Here is a 24,114-nt window from a genome sequence, read left to right as displayed (position 1 = left end):
AACGAGACATAGAATGTCAGGGGTATGTAAGGATATCCAGACATGGAAAGGGGAGATTTCATTCATGATACTTTGAATGCTCATAGATAGAATAGATACGTTTTTGGTGGGTGTGGATGTGAGAGACTGAGAAGAAGAAATGGTAGTAGAGTTTTGGGGGTATAATGAATAGGCTGGGGAAACAAATCTATGGTTAGGCCCAGAGTTTGGTTTAGATGTATGTTACCTGATAATACCAGATTTAAGATGAGTTGTCTGAAGGATGTAGAGTGATTATATTGGAGGTAATTTTTGTTTTATTTATGAGGTGGAGTGAAGGCAGGGGAAATAGATTAATTTTATGTAAGTTACAGTTAGAACGAGGAAAGAGAAAAGTGGCTATGGGGAAAGAATGGATGGCAGAGTGAGTAGCTAGGGGATAAATAGTAGGTGTAAAGTTTCTGAGTGGGCTAGTACATTGACAAGAGGTGTCAGTGGAGGTTATAAAAAGAATGGGGGTGGTAAAGATAATTAGTAGGAAGATATTTGAAAGTTTTGATTTTGAGACAAGCATATTGTGGCAGGCTGAAAGATAAGTAAGACGATACAGATGTGTTGATATTTTGACATCAAGTGATGGAATGGGGTTGGGACTAAATAGTGATGTTTAACAGGGTAGTTTGTTTGTAGTAAGTAGGTAATGACTGACTACTGGAGGAAGTTGGGAGGTGGTAGGGGGGAGTGGGCAAAAGGAATAGAGTATAAATCTAATGAGCATGGGGGTGGGAGGGAATGGGGGTAGAGTAGGGGAGTGGAGTGAGCCTGAGCATAGCAAAGGTTAATGGAGCGGGCTGATGCAGTACATGGACCTGGGCATATGTCCAAAATCAATGAGTCACCTTGCTTGTATGGAGACAAAGGCCAGTATGCAATGCCTTTGTATTTCTCTATAAAGCAAGTGTAAACAATAAAACGTAAACGCAAGATGGAGATTAAAAGGGATGAGGGGGAAGGAATGTCAAGTGTAACAGAACAACTGCAACGTCGTCCACAGAGGTTCCTTACTAAAAGAATATAGGGCATAAGTAATATGTCCTATGCAGACTGCCTCAAGGCCCTATCCCTGTATTCTGTCTCCTACAGGCTTTTGAGGGGAGATCTATGCCTGGCATACAAGGCATTGTCAGACCCCACTCTGATGGACCTTCTGCATATCCACAAAACAAACAGTAACAGAATTACCAGTTTTAAAGACTTAAACCTTACCTGTGATATAAATAGGACCTGCTGGACAGATAGGTATGTATCCCAGAGACTACCCCATCTATGGAACAGGCTCCTCATCCATGTGAAACAGAGTTCCTCCCTAATCCAATTCAAGTGCAACTTGGACAATTGGATGGGATACCAGAAATTCATCCCTGGTTTGGCACCTATGTCTCTGATGCAAACAGGTAACCTGTAAATGGTTCATCTCCCAGGCCCGTGCTTACACTTATCAAAGGTATCAGAACTTGTCAGAGATTTGGGATGCACGGCTAGGCTTAAAAAGGCCCTTGTGGTTATTAGCCTAGTAAACACCTATGAATCTATAAGATACACTATATAAACAGAGAGAGCCAGGGTCTGTTGGAGAGGCAGGTACGAGTCTGTATATATGCAAGTCAAACTGCTAAAAGAACTTTATAAAGCTTAGGTCACCTGTGGCATGAATCTTGAATTTTGCAAATGCAATTCTTGAACAAACTTTTCAAATGGAGTTTTTCAACTGCCCACCATTTTTATTTTCTGAAAGTAAAACTGCCTCTAACTGTTCATTTTATTTTGAATTCATACTCCCTCATTTTTGTACATCTATTTCTTTAAAGCCTTATTATAATTATTGATGCAAGCTTGTGCCATTTTAGATGACATTTGCTGCTCGACTTCAAATCTGTTTATGTTACAACAGACATTGTGCTCCTCATATCACATGGACAATGAGAACCATCTTAAAAAACTTAATGCATTCTACTGGCAAAGCTTTCTGAACACCCAGAGATCTTGCTGTCCTCTCAACAAGCATTCATCTTTAGGTACTGTTATATATGTTCCTAGAGTTTTTTCCACTGTTAAAGTTCTCTCTATACATCATGTCTTAGTTCACCAAGTTGTATTTTTCTGATCTAAGCTACTACACTTCTGACCTCCTTTCACATCTTTCCAAGCAAGTCGTGGCTCATTCTTTTCATCTCACCTTATGCTTCTGTTAATAATCAAGTATAAAAGTAACTCATTTTCATACATGTATTCATCTCACATCTTAAACATCTCCTAAGTCTTCCGAGTTCTGGGTCTAATCTTCTTGGGAATACCACTTCATAACCCACCAGCACTTTGTGTTAAACATATATTGAATATTTGTTTAGATATAGGGATAAAGACAATTTGGTGAGCACTGTAAAATAAACATTCAGTATGTGAACACAGTTTAAGGCGACCTAAAAAGAACTTATATTGAAAATTACAAAGTGAACCAACAGACTTTAAAAATGTTTCCAGAAACAGAGACTCTGCCAAAAGCATACATTCATTTGCCAGAATTACATCATAAATGATGTAATCAAATGTCTAACATACTACTGCCAAAGATCAACTACCCTTGCTCCAATATGATTTTTTCATCTGTCAGGCTTTGTTTTGTGATGATGCATGAAATTCATTGTCATATTTTTACACAGAAGTTACTCACTTTCTTCATCGCACTCAGTTGCAGATGTGGTCTTTAACCTCACTTTAAACATTTCCACGATAGTACAGAAAAAAAACCTTACATCAATTAACTTTAGTTCATGAAACTGACTATGAAAATAACAGCCAGGCTGTTACAACTACCATAGCCAACACCAGCATCCAAATAAATCCAGTAAGTTCCCACATATCCTCTCAGTACTTAGGAAATAAGAATTATACTTCATCTTTTTTTTAACCAAAGCAATTTTTAATTCCTACCTGTCCTTGACTCAAGAAGTTGGCCATCAAGGACCCTTTCACGGCATTGTCCAGATCACAGTCAGAGAAGATAATAACAGGGGACTTGCCTCCTAGCTCCAGCGTAACTGGTTTTATCCCCTTAGAGGCCATTTCCATTATCTAAATTCCAAAAAAAAAAGTCCTGGTTATGCCTGAGTTTGTATAACTTTTTTTCCACCTTGTTGCTGATCAAAATCTATATTCCTCCTTTTATTCTAACAGTATTTCATATAGTGAAAACATGCATACATGCATACGCACACTTATTTTATGCTAGTGTCAAATTCACTAGGTCCAAGGATCCCTTTCATGCAAACTTTATGCAGAATCACACAGAATTATATGCAGAGACAATGATAGGTATCTCTGCAGATAAATCACACCATGTTAAAAATGGCTTAGTTGTTTGTACTGATTAAAACTAAAAGCTATGTAGTTTTACTTTTATCATACATACTGTATAAGATTCAGGACAACATAGGTTCATAGATTCATAGGTTCATACTAAGCTAACTGCCCTTGCGAGCCATTTTAGGCCTAGCCAATTATCCCTTGGGAGACTCGAACCCTGCACCTTGTGTTTGTAAGGCAAACACCTTAACCATTAGGCCTCCCTCCCAACCCATATAACAAAAGTATGCTGTACATGAAAGTGTGTGTGTGTGTGTGTGTGTGTGTGTGTGTGTGTGTGTGTGTGTGTGTGTGTGTGTGTGTGCGCGTGTGTGCATGTGCATGTGAACACAGATTTGCATCATGCAATAGGCTGGTACTCCATTCAGGATGTTCCTCTAACATATGCCCACTGTCTGCTAGAAAAGGTTCTGGCTATCCTGCAGCTCTGAGCTGAATGAATTAATGCAAGTCATCAATTAAGAATCTTCATTCAGTAGGAGGGCAAGCTGCTGTACTCCATCTATGTGGACAGAGGAGAATGCCACCCAAACATCTGCTAAATCATTAATACAACAGTGACAGCCCCAACTATGACACAAGTGACCAAAGTTCAATTAATGCCCCGGGCTCCTGTTGGAGATGGTAGGGCAGAGAAAGGAATGACGAGACTTCGCCTACTCACCTTCTGAGGGTAGAGGGACACGGATGATACGGTGGGGCCACTTCACCACAGCAACTGTGTAGAAAAGGGCTCAAAACAGCTGATGAGCTGGGCAGATGGGTGGAAATGAGAAGCATCACCAATCTAACGTCCAGGACAATGACGTTCTCAAGAATGCATCTTTCATTATCTGACTAGCCTATTTGAGGGATGACTGTATGTACAAGGGGGTAGAGCCATACCCATATAAACCATGCTTCTTCTATCAGCAGTAACACTGATAGCTTCCCAGGTTCACCCACTGCTCAAGGGAGACCTATTGTCATCAGAGTGGGACCTAGCCCAGTTCAGAGGGGTTAAACAACTAGAAAAATAGTGCCCACAGATTGGGAGAAGAATAGGACTCAAGAGGAGGCATGCTGCAGTGGAGTAGGATTCATAGGGAACCATGCTGTAGTAGAGCAGGTCTCATGGAGAACCATGCTGCAGTGCAACAGGACTCATGGGGAACCCTGCTGCAGAACCATGCTGCAGCAGAGCAGGACTCATGGAGAACCATGCTGCAGTGCAGCAGGACTCATGGAGAACAATGCTGTAGTGGAGTAGGATTAATGGGAACCCTGTTGCAGCTGACCAGGACTCAAGGGGAACTATGCTGCAGCACAGTAGAACTCATGGGGAGCCATGCTGCAGCAGACCAGGAATCATGGGGAACTATGCTGCAGCACAGCAGGACACATGGGGGGCCATGCTTCAGTGGAGAACAACTCAGTGTGAATTATGTTGTAGCAGAGAAGGACTCATGGGGAACCATGCTGCAGCAGAGCAGGACTCATGAAGAACCATGCTTCAGCAGAGCAAAACTCATGGAGAACCATGTTGCAGTGCAGCAGGACTCATGGGGAACCATGAGTACCTCAGACTATGTCCCTAATGAATGGCACACTGCTGCAGTCATCCCACTCCATAAAGGGGGAGCAACTACAGACCCTGGGAACTATCAGCCTATTAGCCTGACGAGTCTGGTATGCAAAGCTATGGAGCGCATCATCTTGGACCTGCTTAACAAAGATATAAGCAATCTCCAAACTCTTGACCCCACACAGTTTGGCTCTGTCAAGGGGAGATCCTGCCTGCTGAACAGGTTGGCTTCTTTGAGGCAGTCACCAAGGCTGTGGATGAGGGTAAGGTGCAGCCTACCTCGACCTGGCCAAGGCCTTCAATACCATTCCCCACTCAGGTATCATTGATAAACTCAGCAAACTACTTGCGCATTCCAAGTCAGACTGTTGACCAGTCATGAGTGGAGTTCCACAGGGCTCAGTCCCGGGCCCTCTCCTGTTTGGCATCTACTTCTCAGAAGTTCAGGCCAACACAGAATAACTCTGGCTGACCAGGTTCACTGATGACTGCAAGCTAGGAGTCATTATCAACTCCACAAGTGATACAGATATCCTACAAAAGGGCCTCTCTGAGACCAATGACTGGTGTCAGAACCATGGGCCTGAAGCTTAACGTCAAAAAAATGCATTATCATCCCCTTTGGAAAAAACTCAGTTCCCATGAATTACCACATTGATGGGAGCCCACTGAACACTGAATGGGCCATAAGAGATCTGGGCACCCAGGTCGACAGCCACCTCACCTTTGACCACCACATTGCCACTGTGGTCAGAAGGTCCTTCTACATGACACATCTTATAACCAAAGGTTTTGCATCCAGGAAGAAAGAGGTCATTATCCATCTCTACTCATCCCTCATTAGACCAATCATCGAATATAATGCCCCGTTTAGCATGTACCTGACCAGACACCTACAACAGCTGGAGAGGCCACAAAAGTACCTAATAAAAAAGATCCTAAGCCTTAAATTCAGCTGTTCTCAGTCTTTTATCGTCTACTTAGAGGTGATATCTGCTTGACTTACAAAGCCATGTCCAACCCAGCCCTACTTTGAAATGCTACACCTAAATAAATTCCAATCCCCCATGCCATATGTTCCAGAGGTCACAAACTCATTACCGCAATTAACAGAACATGCTGGAGGGACAGATTAATTTCCCAAAGACTGCCCATACACTGGAATAAGCTTCCCATTCATGTCAAGCAGAGCACCTCGCTGGCACTCTTCAAGAGAAATATTGACAAGTGGATGGGTAACAGAAAGTTCACCCCAGGGATCACTTCAGTTTCCCTACTGGATAGGGGCACTGTGAACTAACATCAGGTGGCACGGTGCCTGAGCAATTTTTTTTTGGGCTAGGCTTGTAAAGACTCCAGGGCCATTAGCCTAGTACACATCTATGAACCTATGAACCATGCTGCAGTGGAGTAGGACTCATGGGGAACCATGCTGCAGTGCAGCAGGACTCATGGGGAACCATGCTGCAGTAGAGCAGGACTCATGGAGAACCATGCTGCAGTGCAGCAGGACTCATGGAGAACCATGCTGCAGTGCAGCAGGACTCATGGAGAACCATGCTGCAGTGCAGCAGGACTCATGGAGAACCATGCTGCAGTGGAGTAGGACTCATGGGGAACCCTGCTGCAGCAGACCAGGACTCACAGGGAGCCCCAGACTTTAGAGTAACCAATAATGGATTACGACCCAATGAAGGAATGCAACTTTAAAGATACCCATAAAATAATGGAAGCCTCGGAACCTCTGCAGAATTTGTTCCATAAGTTGAAAAGGCAGATGTGACAGCTTCCTATAACAATGTTTTTTTAATCCGCAGCCATCAGCAACGTCTCCTTACATTATCCAGCCATCACCGTGTTTATGTGCTCCACCATAACAATCAAAACACTGTATGTAAATGTTAACATTATCTTTTAACTTTTTAATAATATTTTACTGTCCTGCAATGACAGATAACAGAACTACTTGCATTCACTCTTCTCCAAATACAGACAGCAGCATTACAGTTGCAGGAATAGAGGTGCTGGCTGTAACATCTGAGTTTCCTTATTATCAGTAAAGAAATCCTTGTGATTGTCTTTGATGGCAGGGGCACCCTTAAACTCAAACTAAGTCATGCACTTATAGTTGAAAGTGTAGATATAAAATGGTACAACAGATGTGTTGCCTGTTTAAATATAAAAGATAGAAAATTGGCATTAACAACATGCCCTGAACTTAGTTTTGCTTCACTGAAGTCGACCTTAAAGCGTGTTTTCAGAGAAAAGACATCAGGCTGTACAATACGCATTAGCGTAAGTCAAGGCTCAGCATATTTCACAGAACAAAAGTAAAATAGCAAGTTGAGCTGAGAATAAAATTCAGAGACATATGCAGTGTTGTGTTCTGATTTACAGTCCCATTTGTGGCTTTTCACATTGTTACGTTAATGATATAAAACTGGCTTTAGAGTACAATACTAAGAAGGCTTTGAACCATAGTATAGCAGGAGTGATATATGGGTACTATATGCAATAATAAGGGTTTCGTAGATGGTCCGCTACTATCTGTGGTTTCAGGTATCCATGGCATGCTCTGGAACCAATTACCTGTGGATATGGGGTGGGGTTATACTGTAGTGTCACTCAGTACACTGGTGTATTTGTCAAAACAAAAATAATAATACAACTTAAAGTGAAAGTTCATTTCTCTGTCTCCCTAACCTCTGCCTCCCATTCTGAATTTGGCACCATCACAGGTGTCTGTATGGATGCCAGCACTGCTCACCAGGACAGCTGATGCCAGTGGCATCATTCGTTCTCCTGGCACATTCATGCTACTCATCCAGTTTCTACAACTGGATTACTAGAGGCTCTGTTCTCTCCCTCAAAAAAAAAAAATAAAAAATAAATAAATAAATAATATATATATATATATATATATATATATATATATATATATATATATATATATATATATATATAGATATAGATTTTATTCAGCTGCTATTACTGTAAGTGTCTTAGTTGTTGTTCTGCATGCTGTTATCTGTTCAGTCGCTCTTACTCTGCACTTATTACTGCTTGTTAGTAGCCTTCTAATTTACTGCCTTCTGCACTTGTTTTTTAGTCATTTGTTAATTTAATTGCATTTATTTAAACTGTATTTGCCGTAATATTGCTACACACTCAAGTGTGCTAGCCTGCACTGCAATTTGAATTGTATTTACTGCTGTTTTTGCTGCTTTTCTGTAAAAAAAAAAAGACTTGCTGTATCCAGGACTGTTGGTAAGCTTCTGAGCCCCCCAAACCTTTCTGTGTTGGAGGGAAGTCTTCTAGCTTATCAGTGGGAGTGGTAAGCACTAGGTAGCCTATCTACCATGGGAAGAGTGGGTTTTCGCCCAGAAATTGTAGTTCATTGGCCGTTTGGGCAGTTTTTCCATCTCTTTCTACTTTCTGGTTTAAAAGCCCACATTTGCGTTTGGTCCCCACCTTTCCTGCAACTAGTGTAGTCCAGGTACAGATTCGCTGTATCCAGGACTGTTGGTAAGCTTCTGAGCCCCCCAAGCCCTTCTGTGTTAGAGAGAAGCCTTCTAGCTTATCAGTGGGAGTGGTAAGCACTAGGTAACCTATCTAACACAGGAGGAGTGGTTTCTGGCCCAGAAATTATAGTTTATTGGCCGTTTGGGAAGCTTATCCATCTCTTTCAACCTTCTAATTTAAAAGACTGTGTTTGCGCTTGTTTCCTGCCTTTCCTGTTACTAGTCTAGTCCAGGTACAGATTTGCTGTATCCAGGACTCTGTAAACTTCTGAGCCCCCAAGCCTTTCCGTGTTGGAGGGAAGTCTTCTAGCTTATCAGTGGGAGTGGTAAGCATTAGGTAGCCTATCTACCACAAGAGGAGTGGTTCCTGGCCCAGAAATTGTAACTACTGGCTGTTTTTTTCCACCTCTTTCAACTTTCTGGTTTAAAAGCCGCACTTGCTCCTGCTTCCCGCCTTTCCTATAACTAGCCTAGTCCGGTTACAGAGTTGCTGTATCCAGGACTGTTGGTAAGCTTCTGAGCCCCACAAGCCTTTCTGTGTTGGAGGAAAGCCTTCTAGCTTATCAGTGGGAGTGGTAAGCACTAGGTAGCCTGTCTACCACAAGAGGAGTGGTTCTTGGCCCAGAAATTGTAGTTTATTGACCATTTGGACAGTTTGTCTATTTCTTTCAACTTTCTGATTTAAAAGACCACATCTACGCTTGTTTCTTATTTTTCTTGTAGCTAACCTACTGGGAACACTAGAAAGCCTTAAACTGATAAAAGCCTTCTAGCTTAGAAGAGAGACTTTGGAGTGATTAAGTATCAGTTTTCTGTACTTTCTTGCTGTACTTAACTGTTTTCCACCTAAACGCCAATTTTCCAGCATTTATTGTGATTTAAAAGCTTGTTTTTTTCACATGTTGTACTTATTTGACTGCCTGCACTTTTAAAAAGTTGTTTTTTGTTTAAATAATTTGTGTAACTGTTGTAGGCTACACACTAAAGTGTGATAGCCTTTTCTGATCAGTTGTAGTTGTTTAAAGCTGTTTTAAGTGTATTTGTTACTGTTTCTGCCTTATCTTTTCAAAAAAACAAACAAAAAAAAACAAAATAATTCCTTGTTTCCCACCTTTCTAAGCTAGTATAGTCCAGTTTTTAGGCTAGTGCTGAATTCAGGGCAGTGTTACAAGTTTCTGAGTTGCCCATATCTTACTTGGACAGAAGGAAGTTTCTCTATTCACCTGATCATGTAGCCCAGGCTGGTATGACCCTGACCCTGAGTAGCATTCTGCACTCACCAAGAATGATACCTCAGTATAAAGAAAAAAATATCAATTTCAACAATTGGCAAAGCTTCTGTTGTCATTCAAAGGGGATCCAGTGTCTGTCAGCCTGGGATGACATTCTCGACAAGCTGCGTTGCTTCGCAAGGGAAGGATTGCACCTTTCACCCCTAGGCTTTCGAATACTGGCCAAGGCTCTTGCTGCCCCCATAGTGCCTTTTTTAGACAAGGCTCAAAAGTCAAACCCACCTCCATAAACAGCACAATTAACAAAAAACTGAGGGTTATGCTACTCAATGCCAGGAGTTTAAATCTCTAAATGCACGAGCTCGAAGCACTCCTCAGTATGGAGAACGTCGACATCTGTGCAGTAACTGAAACCTGGTTCAAGGCTCCAGAGAGCACCCCAGCATTACCAGGCTACAACTCATACCACATGTTTCAGCCACAGAACACGGCCCAAAACACAAAAGGATGGGGTGTATCCATATTCATCAAGGATACCTACACCTCCAGGTTAGTGGTGCAACTAACATCGGGCAAATCTGCAATGCACATTGTGGCCTGCTACAGATCACCGTCCATGACCCAGGACCACCACTCCACCTTTCTGGAGACATTGGAAAACATGAAGGTCCTACTGAAGACCCTGATATTGGGCGATTTCAATTACCCTACCATTAACTGGGAAAACTACTCGAGTACAAACTCCCAGGCCTAGCGCATCCTGGAATTCATCAACTCAAATGCCCTGGATCAACTGGTAAACTCCCCTACCAGAGGTGAAAATATATTGGACCTGGTCATCACCAACATGGGTGACAGGTGTTCCACACCGGAGGTCAACCCGTCACTGGTTAGATCAGACCATAAACTAATCACACCCCACCCCCCACCACCCCCAACTAAGGAAACCACAGTAAAAACTTTTCTAAAGCAAATTTTACCTTACTTAAGACAGAGGCGGTAAGTTTCACAGCCCCCACGCTAAAGGATAATGCTGCCCAAGATGCAGAAACCTTTACAAATGCACTCTATGAGCACCTACAAGGATGCATGATGCACATCCCTAGCAAAACCAAGACTCACTCCTCTAAGAGAAGGAAACCAGTCTGGTGGACCCCTGCCATAAACAGGCTGTACAACAGAAGGAGGAAACGAGTTCAGAAAATAAGCAAATCCCAAGAAGGAAAGACATCCCTGATCAGTATCAGTAAGAAACTAAGGTTCCTCATGAAATCATCCAAGGCTAACTACGAAAGAAAAATAGCCAAGGATTCAAAAGATAACCACAAAGCCTTGTTTAGCTATGTCAAAAATCTAAGTGGCAACTTGCAGATATGCACTGAACTAGTGCAAAATAGCACAAAATATACTGAACCTACTGATATTGCCAACATCCTGGCAGATAGATTCAGTGCAAAGTTTAACCCCCTCTCACCCCTAAAAGGGCCCACAACAATACCGGAAAAGTGCAGTGTCTGGGAAATCACAGATGCACAGGTGAAAACAGCCCTTTCAAAAGCCAAAAACACAGCGTCAATGGGGCCAGATGGTGTCCCAGGCTGTGTCTTGCACGAACTACAGAACGAACTAACCTCCAACCTAAACATGCAGTTCACCCTCAGCCTTTCCACAGGCTATGTGCCCATAGAATGGCGCACAGCAACAGTTATTCCTCTCCACAAAGGAGGGGCCACAACTGACCCTGGTAACTATCACCCCATAAGCCTGACTAGCCTGGTCTGGAAGGCTATGGAGTGCATCATCATGGAACTCATTAACAAAGACATTGGGAACATCCAAACACTTGACCCGACCCAGTTCGGCTTTGTTAAGGGCAGATCATGTCTACTAAACCTGGTTGACTTCTTCGAGACAGTCACCAAGGCCATAGACGAAGAGAAAGGTGGTTCATACAGCCTACCTTGACCTCGCCAAGGCTTTCGACACCATTCCCCACTCGGGAATTATAGAAAAACTCACCAGCTTGAACATAAACCCCTACGTCACGAGATGGGTTGCCAACTGGCTTACAGACAGAACCGGTAAGAATTGCGGGCTCCAGATCCGACTCTAAACCAGTCACAAGTGGTGCCCCGCAAGGCTCAGTCCTGGGACCCCTACTGTTCGGCATATACTTCTCAGAAGTACAGGCAAACACAGGAGGACTATGGCTAACCAAGTTCACCGATGACTGCAAACTGGGAGGCATAAATTACTCTCTGGCTGACACGGACATCATCCAAAAGGGCCTTACTGAGACGGACTGGTGTCAAAGTCATGGCCTCAAGCTAAATGTCAAAAAATGCATAGTCATTCCTACTTGGGAAAAACAAAACACCCACGAATTACCACATAAGTGGCAGCCCCCTTAATACAGGAGAGGTAATAAGAGATCTGGGGACCCAGGTAGATAGTAATCTCTCCTTTGACAATCATATTGCCAAAGTAGTTAGGAAATCCTTCTATGTGGCTCATCTAATTACTAAAGGGTTCGCATCTAGAAATAAAATGGTTATAGTGCCCCTCTACTTGTCACTCATCAGACCCATCATAGAGTACAATGCCCCATTTGGGATGTACCTCACAAGACACTTCCAACAGCTGGAAAGACCACAAAAGTACCTCACCAAGAGGATTACTGGCCTCAAACATATGTCCTATGCAGCCCGATTGAAAGAACTCTGGCTATACTCAGTGGCATATCGCTTACTCAGAGGTGATTTCTGCCTGACTTACAAAGCCATGTCCAACTCAGAATTGATGGACATACTCCACCTAAAGAAATCCAAGTCACTGTGAGCCACGTGCTCTAGTGAGCTAAACCTCGCCACAACAACAAAAAGAACATGCTGGAGGGATAGATTCCTGTCACAGAGACTCCCCATGCTTTGGAACAAAATTCCAAATTACATTAGGCAGAGCCCCTCACTAACACTCTTCAAGAGAAACCTTGACAAGTGGATGGGTAACAGAAAATACACCCCTGGGATCACTTCATTGGCTCTGCTTGACAGAGGATCAGTTAATTAATCAATGGGGTGGCAAAAGCCGACACTCTCTGGTTAGGCTTGTAAATGCCCTCAGGCAGATAGCCTAGTACCTACCTATGAACCTTATCATAATGACCTAACAGACACTCTTACAAGTGGCAATGGAAGCAAGACAAAAAAATCTTACGTTCCTGCTCTCTCTCAGACACCAGACAGGAATCTTGCTGTTCTTGGCACCTGAGGTAGCCATATCCACTCATGCAGGTACACCTGAGGAGGTAGCCCTGTACACACAGGCAAAGATTCAGCTGTCAAGTGATATGCATTATAACTACATGCAATGGAGTGCTACCAAAAACCTCTATGCTACAGTGCAGAGGTGTTACTAGCACATTCAAACAGAAGTTGCTGCTCTCCTACAGAGTAGCCACCACAGAGGCCTCCTATGAGCTCTCTAGGTCACTTTCAGCAGGTTGACCTCCACCCCCTGCACAGAGGCAGACATAGCGACCACTGATGACCCATTACTAGAGGCATCAGCAAGCGCAGCCTCTGGTGGCTGCTACCTCTCTTTTTCCACAACCAAAACGAGACTTTCATACTGAAGATGAAAAAGAAACACTTAGCTTCACACAAACACACACAATACATCCCTAGCTGTGAGTTGAGCAAGGTAGCATCAGTCATTGTGGATAACACATAGCATTATGGTACTTACTCAAAGACAATCATGCTAAATTTCACCATTAGCAAAACCATTAAGCTAAGAGGCCCTTATTAGTAAAGTATTAGGCATCCTTACCATTTATCATGAAAACACATTCAGCCAAACAACTATGGAAACAAAACTTTGCAGAATAAGACTCTAGACTTTGTGAAAGGCATACTGAAAGAAGACAAGGCTGTATTTAACATCCTTGCCTGGATGCTAACAACAGGGACAGAGTGAAGTGGAGTGGGAACACAGCACAAATGTCCATCTGTGTAAGAGATGGGCTACATGCACCTATGGAAGGACAAGCCACATAGGATATATGATATGATGGTTTCTGTACATACTATATGGAAATGCATTGCATTTTAAAGCAAGAGCAGGGTGTGCAGTGCACTACAGCAAGTCAACATGCCAATACATGGAGGGGCATTGTGGGAACATGCCCTTTATTGAAGTACACAAGAAAGACAGGAATAATCACAGAACTACAGGGGATGGATAACTGACTACTAAATGGAGTATGGTAGAGGGCACATACAGGACATCCAGGGAAGATCATGCTCATGTTGTGATCGTCAAATGCAACCTTATAAATTTATAAGTCTTGCATTGACCCACATAACAGGCAATGGATGGACATGTTCACAACCTAAGAGACTGGGATATTACTGTAGGCCCTATGCTCAAATGAAATGTAAATCCTAGGAAAGGTAACATGGACAAGGTTTATCAGTACCAGTTGTGGCAGGAAGTGGTGCAAGATATCAGAGCTGTGAGTGGCTATAATAGGTCTATGCAACAGGTGAGGCAGAAGGTAACAAATATGATATTACGTGCTAAGAACAAGACACAAAACACTGCCAAAGGCATGGTCATCACAGACGGAAAGTGGACTATCATAAAAGGTGTTGGCTTAGATATGGGAGATGGGCTGGTAGTGACTGCGCAAATGCCTGTAGGGGATGCATCGGGTTAGTTAACAGCCACTGCCTCCCCTACCACACACAGTATTGCATGTACGACAAGATGTATTCAGCAAGAGGATTCAGCACATCTGCCCTCCAGGTAACTCCAGGCTGAAACTGCCACACCCTGCACAACAAAGTATATATGTACCCATTTACTATTCACATACTATGTCATCTATCAGTGTGTTTGCCCTGGAGTAGGAGTTCTACCATAGTTATCTTGTCTTTATGCTTTCATGGGTTCAGCTGGTGCATGCTCCACCAGACTGGGACAGCAAATGCTTGATATCAGCAACAGTGGCTGACAATGACAGAAACAGGTACATCGCACAGTCTGAGGAAATAGTTGCAATGACAGCAAAACTGACACAGGAAGATCAAAAACATCCCTCACACACAAGCCATCTGAGGATAGCAGGCCTAACCACCATCCTCACCACTGTTCTGCAAATGTCCTGAAGCCACGAAACTCATACAGGCTACACAGGAGTTTGAAGCCCACGGAAAGTACAGTTTTGTACACTTACCATAAATGTAGATGTTCAGGTGTATTCACTATTGCAGCCATCACCTGTGGGTTATCCCTGCTGTGGTAGCCCTCGGCAGGCCTGAATACCAGAGTCAATGTTTTTCTGTGTCGGCTGCTGTCGCATGCTGCTTGACGTCAGGATGTCAGTGCTATAAAGGAGAGCAGCCAATGCCATTATATCAGTTTTTCTTGCCCATACCCATCAGAGGCCCAAGTAAATATGGTAAAGTGGTCCTAGTGGCTAAAAGCCACCCTTTGAAACATTTGTCTCCCTAAAAAAAGAAGATATAAGGGGGAAGGAGGGTGGGAAACCAGGACTGCAACAGTGAATAAACTCGAACATCTACATTTATGGTAAGTGTACACAACTCTACAATTTATTTATTTATTTTTTTATTTTACATTTGTTAACCGGGGGTGTCTGACTGAGCCGAAAAGGCCCTTTTTCAGCAGAGGCCCGGGGAGAAAAGCTCCACAAAGAAAAATTACAGACACATTTAGTTATTTAGACATGATCAGTATACACACAAATTACAAGAGACATGTTTTTACAGTGGTATGCGGCACATAAACAGTTACAGTGGAGAAAACAAACAAAAAAATATTAATTTTTAATAAAATAAATAATAATAACAATGTTCTTTGTGTTTCACTGTTGCAGTCATCACCTGTGGAAGGATTCCCAAAGCTGAGGATACAGGTGGCAGGCTTAGTAAGATACCTAGGAATGGGTCAGCAAGCCCTGCAGAACTGCAGAGGCAAACCCTGCCCTAGCCTTAGAAAATAGAGGTAGGTGGCAAAGGTATGGACAGAAGTCCAGGTGGCAGCTTCCAGGATGCTCCTGGTGGGAACTCCTCTGAGGAATGCTGTGGAAGTGGAGGCTGCCCTAGTGGAAAGGGTTCTAATAGACTTGGGGGGGGTGGGTTCCATGCAATCTGTAGCAGAAATGTATACAGTGTGATATCCATTTAGAAATGGTTTGTTTGGAAATGGGCTTCCCCTCTGCCCCTGGGGCAAAGCTGACAAGTAGTTGATCTGTTTTCCTGAAGGGTTTGGTATGGTCCAGATGGTATCGGAGCTGTCTGTGCACATCTAGTGAGTGCACAATTCTCTCCCCCTTGTTGTGAGGGTTAGGAAAGAAGATGGGTAGATGTATGGCCTGATTGAGAGTTACAGTAGATACCACCTTGGGCATAAAGGAGGGATTAGTTCTCAGGGAGACCCTGTCTGCATGGAAGATGATGAAGGGCTCAATGGCCATCAGTGCCTGAAGTCCTGAAACTCTCCTGACTGAGGTGATAGCTAGGAGAAAAGCAGTCTTCCAGGAGAGGAATCTTAGTTCTGCTGAAGCAGCAGGTTCAAAGGGTGCTAAAGTAAGTTTTTCCAAAACATAATTCAAGTCCCAGGCTGGAGTGGGTGGCCTTCTGGGAGGTCTGATATTAGAAGCCCCTCTGAGGAATTGTTTAATCAAAGAATGGGAGAACAGGGGCTGTTGTGTATAAAAATGAGCTGAGAAGGTTGAGGTATGGATTTTAATAGAAGAGAAGGAGAGGCCACTAATAAGTAGTTCCGCAAGGTAGTCCAGGATAAGGTTGTGAGGTATTACCCTCTCTCCAGGAGCAAAATCTTTTCCATTTTCCTGTATAAGATTTTTCTGGTGCTAGGCCTTCTGGCCTTTGTGATAATTCCTAGGACATGTTTGCTTAATGGGGGCCCCTTGTTTACCTGTAGAGTATTAGTCATGCTGATAGTTTGAGAGTCTGAAAGTCTGGGTGCAGCATCCCCCCACCTGAGTTAAGAGGTCTGAGATCAGGGGAAGCTGGCAGAGAGGCTGTAAGGTCAGGCTGCATAGTAAGGGATACCAATGCTGTCTGGACCAATCTGGTGCAATGAGGATGGCCTTTGGTCCCTCCTCCCTTATTTTGATCAGTACCTTTGGAATAAGAGGCAGAGGAGGGAATGCGTATACAAAAAGGGTGTTCCAGGGGAAGGTCAGTGCATCCACCTCCCACGCTAAGTGGTGATACTCCCTGGTACAGAATTTTTTCAGCTGATGGTTGAGGTGTGAAGCAAAGAGATCCACCTCCAGAGTCCCCCACTCCTGAGTGATCTGTAAAAAGATTCTTCTGTGGAGCTGCCATTTGTGGGGGTTCAGTAAGTTTCTGCTTAAGTGGTCTGCCAGGGTGATGTTGATCCCTGGTAGGTATTGGGCTATCAGGTGTAGTCCCATAGAAGAGGCTGTTAGCCATAGGTTCCTGGCTAGCCTCTACAGAGGGCAAGATTGGGTCCCTCCCTGTTTGTTGATGTACCACATTACCGTGGTGTTGTCTGTTTTGATAAGAAGAACCCTGGGCTTGAGATGGGGTTTGAAGGAAGTCAAAGCCTTTTGTACTGCTATCATTTCCTTCAGATTTATGTGTAAGGGAAGGTGCTGTGCATCCCAAAGACCTTGGGTGCACCTGCCTTCTAGGTGAGCGCCCCAAGCTGTGTCTGAGGCGTTGGTGGTAATGGTCTGCCCGGTTGGGCTAAGGATGAAGGAAAGACCCTTGTTCTGAGCACAGGCCCCTGCCCACCAGGAAAAACTCGGCCCTTACACATTTTGAATTTGGGGACCACCAGGAAGGTGTTCAGAATGGATAGATCCAGGATGGAGCGTCAAGTGCCCTCTTTTCTGGAAACCAAGAATAGTCTTGAATAAAAGTCTTTGCCTGTTTGATCTGAGGGGACAGGTTTTACTGCCCCTTGGGATACGATAGTTTGTACTTGTTTCAATGCCTCTGCCCACTGATTTGGAGGTAAGTCTGGGTACCTTCTTAGAATCGGGAGTTCGTTGAAGGAGAATTTGTATCCCTGAAAAATGATCTTTAAGGCCCATTGGTCCTTTGTTACAGAGAGCCAATTTTCTTTGCAGAGGGAGAGCCTTCCTCCTAGTTTTTGGTGAGCAAAAAGAGGGCAGAGGGGAGAGAGGGAGTCATTGAGAATTTTTAACATACAGGGATGGCTTAGAGCTCCCAGTCTTTGGAGTGGGGGTGGTCCACTGTTTGGTTCTCTGCTGTCCCTGGGGTGGGAGTCTGGGTGGTCTGTCCCTGTGGGGCTTACCTTGCCCCTGTCTGCTAGGTGCAGGAAAGGACCTGTGTTTTGAGGGAAAATTCCTGCTGAACCTAGGAGGTTGTACCTGAAGGAAATCTTTTACTGTTTGCATAGATTTTGCTCTTTTTAAGCACCTTTTCTGCTTTTTTTCCAAACAAGTGGTCCTTATTCAAGGGTGCATCAAGTAATTTAGATAAGACATGAGTAGGGAGAGGTTGGTCCTTCAACCATGCATGTCTCCTAATGACAGATCCTGACACTGCTGCCCTGTTAGAGGCTTCTAGGGCATCATATCCACAGTGTAATGAGTGTTTAGCCACTTGACAAGTAGAGTGCAGTAAATCTGCTAACTCTTTTGAATTGGCACAGTCAGGACAGGTAGAAATTTTTTGTTTCAGCAGTTCCAAAGTGTGTTGTTGATATTTTAACATGTGGAACTGACAGTTGAGAGCTCTAATAGCCAAGGTTGCAGAGGTGTATACTTGTTTACTCCATTTGCCCAAAGCTCTGGAGTCCTTGTCAGAAGGAGTAGGATTCTTTGTAGAACTAGCCTTAGCTCCTTTTGGTCCCTGTGTCATGACCTCTGGGTCTGCAGCAGGATTTCTGTACAGGTATTTGTGAGAATCTGGTACTCTGTAATACCTGTCAGGTTTTCTGGGAGCAGGTGGGAGGGTGTCAGGAGTTAAACTGGATTCCTGGAAGACAACATCAACCACCTCTAAGATAGGAGGGATGGCCAAGGGTCTGTGCTGGGGCAGGTCTAGAAACTCTCTTAGCCTTTTCGTAGACTGAGGGAAGTCATGGGATTCCCAGTAGAAATGTTCCCTGAGGGTGTGAAGGGTTTCCCTAAAGGAAAGATCTTCTGGTGGGGAAGCAGAAGGAATGGATTCTTCTGCATCTGAACACTCATAAGCAGTCAGAGGTTGTTCCTCTTCAAACTCTGAATAATCAGATTCTTCAGAATCTTGTTCTGTGAGTATATCAGGAGAAAGGTCTCTTTTCCTTTTAGAAGTTGTGGCCTGACTACCCCTCATAAGGGAGATAAGATCCTCTGCCATTTTAAGCATTTGAGTTTGGGAAGGAGGAGCAAGAGTAATATGGTGCTAGAGAGAGTTTTCCTGTGAATGGCCTTGCCTCTAGGCCTAAATGAATCCAACGGTCTGACAGGAATGGTAGTCAGAAAAGAAGACATAGTTTTTTGTCTGGAATCGGTAGCGCAAAAGGCCTCCTCAGAAGCCGGTCCCTGCATCACGGCCCTGGACCCAACCGAGGCAGAGACAACCAAAGGCTCAGAAGACAAAGAAGATTTCTGCGGCCTACCAGACTCTCAAAGGGTCTTGGTAGAGGCCTGGAAAGGTATTGAATCGGGCATCAGGGACTGCAGAAGCACCTCGACGACCTGCTTAGCGGTAGCATCATCGGAAGGTTTGGCCTAGTGTGGTCTGTCTCTATCTTTAGCCTTACATTTCTTCAGAAAGTCTACAGAAGGATGGCTGACTGACACCATTTCGGAATGTGAAGACGGAAGACGAAAATCCCTGGTTACAATAAGAGCTCTACAACAAATGGTTCTCACATTAAAGAGGGCACAAATCCGGCAATGGGGACTTTGTGATCTGGGCTTAAACAAGTGATGCAGTATGAGTGGAACTCTTGGTGTGGTGTTTGCTTTCCACAGGCGAGACAATTGTTAACTTTTTCAGACATTAGTTAGTGCAAGAAAAAAAAAAAGGATCCCCAATGGGGTACTTAGCTTTATACGTTTTCAGCTGTAAATCAAAACTCTGGTAGTGACCGACCAGCACACTTGTGAAAGTACAGTTGTGTACACTTACCATAAATGTAGATGTTTGAGTGTATTCACTGCTGCAGTCATCACCTGTGGGTTATCCATGCTTGGTAGCCCAAATACCAGAGTCAATGTTTTTCTGTGTCAGCTGCTGTCACCTGTAGACTGATGTCAGGTTGTCTGTGCTAAAAAGCAAGGCAGCTGACACCATTACATCAGTTTTTCTTGCCCTAACCAAACAGAATATTCAGGAGATACAGCACAGAAGATTTTGTGGTGAACAACCACCCCAAGAAGCTTATGTCTCCCAAAAGAAAGGAGATATAAGGGGAAGGAGGGAGGGAAACCAGGACTGCAACAGTGACTACACTCAAACATCTACATTAATGGTAAGTGTACACAACTGTACTATGTTCTTCATGTTTCACTGTTGCAATCATCACCTGTGGGAAGATTCCCAAAGCCAAAGAGACGGGTGGTAGGATAGTGAAGAGACCTAGGCAGGGGTAAGGAGGCCCTGCAGTACTGCAGATGCAAACCCTGCCCTAGCCTTGGAGAAAAGAGGAAGGTGATAATGCTTTGTGAAGGTCTGGACAGAGGTCCAGGTGGCAGTTTCCAAGATGTCCCTGATGGGGACTCCTCTGAGGAATGCTGTGGAAGTGGAGGCTGCCCTAGTGAAATGGGTGTGAACAGACTTAGGGGAAGGTTTCCCATGAAATCTGTAGCAGAAATAGATACAGTGTGATATCCATTTAGAGATAGTCTGCTTGGAGATGGGCTTCCCCTCTGCCCCTAAGGCAAAACTAGCAAGAAGTTGGTCTATTTTTCTGAAGGGTTTAGTACGGTCTAGGTAGTATCTGAGCTGCCTCTGCATGTCCAGTGAGTGCAGAATTCTTTCCCCCTTGTTTTGAGGGTTGGGAAAGAAGGTAGGCAGATGAATGGACTGGTTGAGAGTCACATTAGATATCACCTTGGGCATAAAGGAGGGGTTAGTCCTAAGAGACACCCTGTCTGCATGGAAAATGATGAAGGGCTCAATGGCCATCAGTGCCTGCAGCTCAGAAACCCTTCTGGCTGAAGTGACGGCCACCAAAAAGGCAATCTTCCAAGAGAGGAATTTCAGTTCTGCTGAGGTAGGAATTTCAAAGGGCGGTAGGGTTAGTTTTTCCAGAACAAAGTTAAGGTCCCAGGCTGGTGTGGGAGGCCTTGTGGGAGGCCTAATGTTAGAAGCCCCTCTTAAGAATTGCTTAATCAAAGGGTGAGAGAAAAAGGGCTGGTCTCTGTTAAACTGAGCAGAAATGGCTGAAGCATGAATCTTAACCGAAGAGAAGGAGAGACCACTATTCAATAATTCCGCTAGATATTCCAGGATGAGAGGGACAGCAGGTAGGGAGGAACTGGCCCCTCTGACCTGGAACCAGAAGCAGAATCTTTTAAATTTTCCTGTGTAAGATCTTCTGGTGCTTGGCCTTCTGGCCTCAGTGAGAATGTCCAGCATCTGTTTGCTTAGCAGGGGCCCTTCAATTACCTTGGGAGTATCAGCCATACTGATAGCTTGAGAGTCTGTAAGTCTGGGTGCAGCATATCCCCTCCTGCTTGAGTCAAGAGGTTTGGGATCTGTGGAAGCTGCAAGGGTGGATGAGATGTGAGGCTGCGCACCAGGGGGTACCAATGTTGCCTGGGCTGATCTGGCGCAATGAGGATGACCTTGGGCCCCTCCTCCCTGATCTTGATGAGTACCTTGGGAACAACAGGAAGAGGGGAGAAGCACACACAAAGAGGGAGTTCCAAGGGAAGGTTAAGGCATCCACCTTCCATGCTAGGTGGCGAAATTCCCTGGTGCACAATTTCTTTTAGCTGATGGTTGAGATGCGAAGCAAATAGGTCTACCTCTGGGTTTCCCCACACTTGAGTGACTTTGCCAAAGATTTTTCCATGGAGCTGCCATTTGTTAGGGTCCACAATGTGTCTGACTAAGTGGTCTGCCAGGGTGTTGTTGATCCCTGGGAGGTATTGGGCTATAACCTGGGACGACATGCTCGACAAGCCTCATTGCTTCGCAAGAGACGGCTTGCACCTGTCACCCCTAGGCTTTTGAATACTGGCCAAGGCTCTTGCTGCCCTCATAGTGCCGTTTTTAGGCAAGGCTCAAAAGTCAAACCCACCTCCGTAAACAGCACAAATAAAAAAAAAAAAAAGAGGGTTATGCTACTCAACGCCAGGAGTTTAAATCTCAAAATGCACACGCTAGAAGCACTCCTCAGTATGGAGAACGTCGACATCTGTGCAGTAACTAAAACCTGGTTCAAGGCTCCACACAGCACCTAAGCACTACCGGGCTACAACTCATACCACACATTTCGGCCACAGAACATGGTCCGTAACACAAAAGGAGGGGGTGTATCCATATTCATCAAGGATACCAACACCTCCAGGTTAGTGGCGCAGCATGATACCTCTGAGATCATCCATGTGCAACTAACATCAGGCAAATCTGCAATGCAAATTGTGGCCTGCTACAGATCACCCTCCATGACCCATTTATCCACTCAAATGCCCTGGATCAGCTGGTAAACTCCCCTACCAAAGGTGAAAACATATTGGACCTGGTCATCACCAACATGGGCGACGGGTGTTCCGCACCGGTGGTCAACCCGTCACTGGTTAGATCAGACCATAAACTAATCACTCTGGATGTCGACACCACACCACCACCCCCAACCAAGGAAACCACAGTGAAAAACTTTTCTATAGCAAACTTCACCTTACTTAAGACATAGGTGGTAAGTTTCACAGCCCCCATGCTAAAGGATAGCAGTGTCCAAGATGCAGGAACCTTTATAAATGCATTCTATGAGCACCTACAAGGATGCCTGGATCGTGCCATCCCTAGCAAAACCAAGACTCACTCTCCTAAGAGAAGGAAACCAGTCTGGTGGACCCCTGCTATAAACAAGCTATGCAATAGAAGGAGGAAACTAGTTCAGAAAAAAAGCAAATCCCAAGAAGGAAAGACATCCCTGATCAATATCAGTAAGAAACTAAGGTCCCTCATAAAATCATCCAAGGCTAATTTCGAAAACCACAAAGCCTTCTTTAGCTATGTCAGGAATCTAAGTGGCAACTCGCAGATACACTCTTGTTAGTGCAAAATAGCACAAAATATACTGAACCTACTGATATTGCCAACATCCTGGCAGATAAAATTCAGTGCAAACTTCACCCCCCTCTCACCCCCAAAAGGGCCCACAACAATACTGGAAAAGTGTAGTGTCCCGGAAATCACAGACTCACAGGTGAAAACAGCCCTTTCAAAAGCCAAAAGCACAGCATCAATGGGGCTCCATGGTGTCACAGGCTGCGTCTTGCACGAACTACAGAACGAACTAACCCCCCACCTTAACACACTGTTCAACCTCAGCCTCTCCACAGGCTACATGCCCATAGAATGGCGCACAGTAACGGTTATTCCGCTCCACAAAAGAAGGACCACAACTGACCCTGGTAACTATCACCCCATAAGCCTGACTAGCCTGGTCTGCAAGACTATGGAGGGCATCATCATGGAACTCATTAACAAAGACATTGGGAACCTCCAAACACTTGACCTGACCCAGTTCAGCTTTGTTAAGGGCAGATCATGCCTACTAAATCTGGTTGACTTCTTCAAGACAGGCACCAAGGCCATAGATGAGGAGAAGGTGGTTGACCTCGCCAAGGCTTTTGACACCATTCCCCACTCGGGAATTATAGAAAAACTCACCAGCTTGAACATAAACCCCTGCATCACGGGATGGGTTGCCAACTGGCTTAGAGACAGAACTCACACGGTAAGAATAGCGAGCTCCAGGTCCGACTCTAAACTAGTCACAAGTGGTGTCCCACAAGGTTCGGTCCTGGAATCCCTACTGCTCGGCATATACTTCTCAGAAGTACAAGCAAACACAGGAGGACTATGGCTAACCAAGTTCACCGATGACTGCAAACTGGGAGCCATAACTGACTCTCCGGCTGACACGGACATTCTCCAAAAGGGCCTTACTGAGATGGACACCTGGTGTCAAAGTCATGGTCTCGAGCTAAATGCCATAAAATGCATAGTCATCCTGTCTGGGAAAAACAAAACACCCATGAATTACCACATAGGTGGCAGCCCCCTTAATACAGAAGAGGTAATAAGAGATCTGGGGACCCAGGTAGATAGTAATCTGTCCTTTGACAATCACATTGCCAAAGTAGTTAGGAAATCCTTCTATGTAGCCCATCTAATTACTA

At 44.4% G+C, this 24,114-nt stretch overlaps 1 protein-coding gene across 2 annotated transcripts in view; it reads right to left on the bottom strand.

Moving 5' to 3' along the window:
- LOC122813211 (4-trimethylaminobutyraldehyde dehydrogenase-like) overlaps positions 1-24,114 on the bottom strand; it is a 308,845-nt gene that overhangs the window by 193,290 nt on the left and 91,441 nt on the right. For both annotated transcript variants that reach the window (XM_044085396.1, XM_044085397.1), the window contains one exon: positions 2,971-3,111. In XM_044085396.1, the coding sequence (XP_043941331.1) occupies positions 2,971-3,111 (141 nt within the window). The remainder of the gene's footprint in view (positions 1-2,970; positions 3,112-24,114) is intronic.

Source organism: Protopterus annectens, chromosome 10.part0 (assembly GCF_019279795.1).
Source record: "Protopterus annectens isolate FY-2018-M chromosome 10.part0, PAN1.0, whole genome shotgun sequence".
NCBI classification, from domain to species: Eukaryota; Metazoa; Chordata; order Ceratodontiformes; family Protopteridae; genus Protopterus; species Protopterus annectens.
This window is presented reverse-complemented; position numbering and strand designations above follow the sequence as displayed.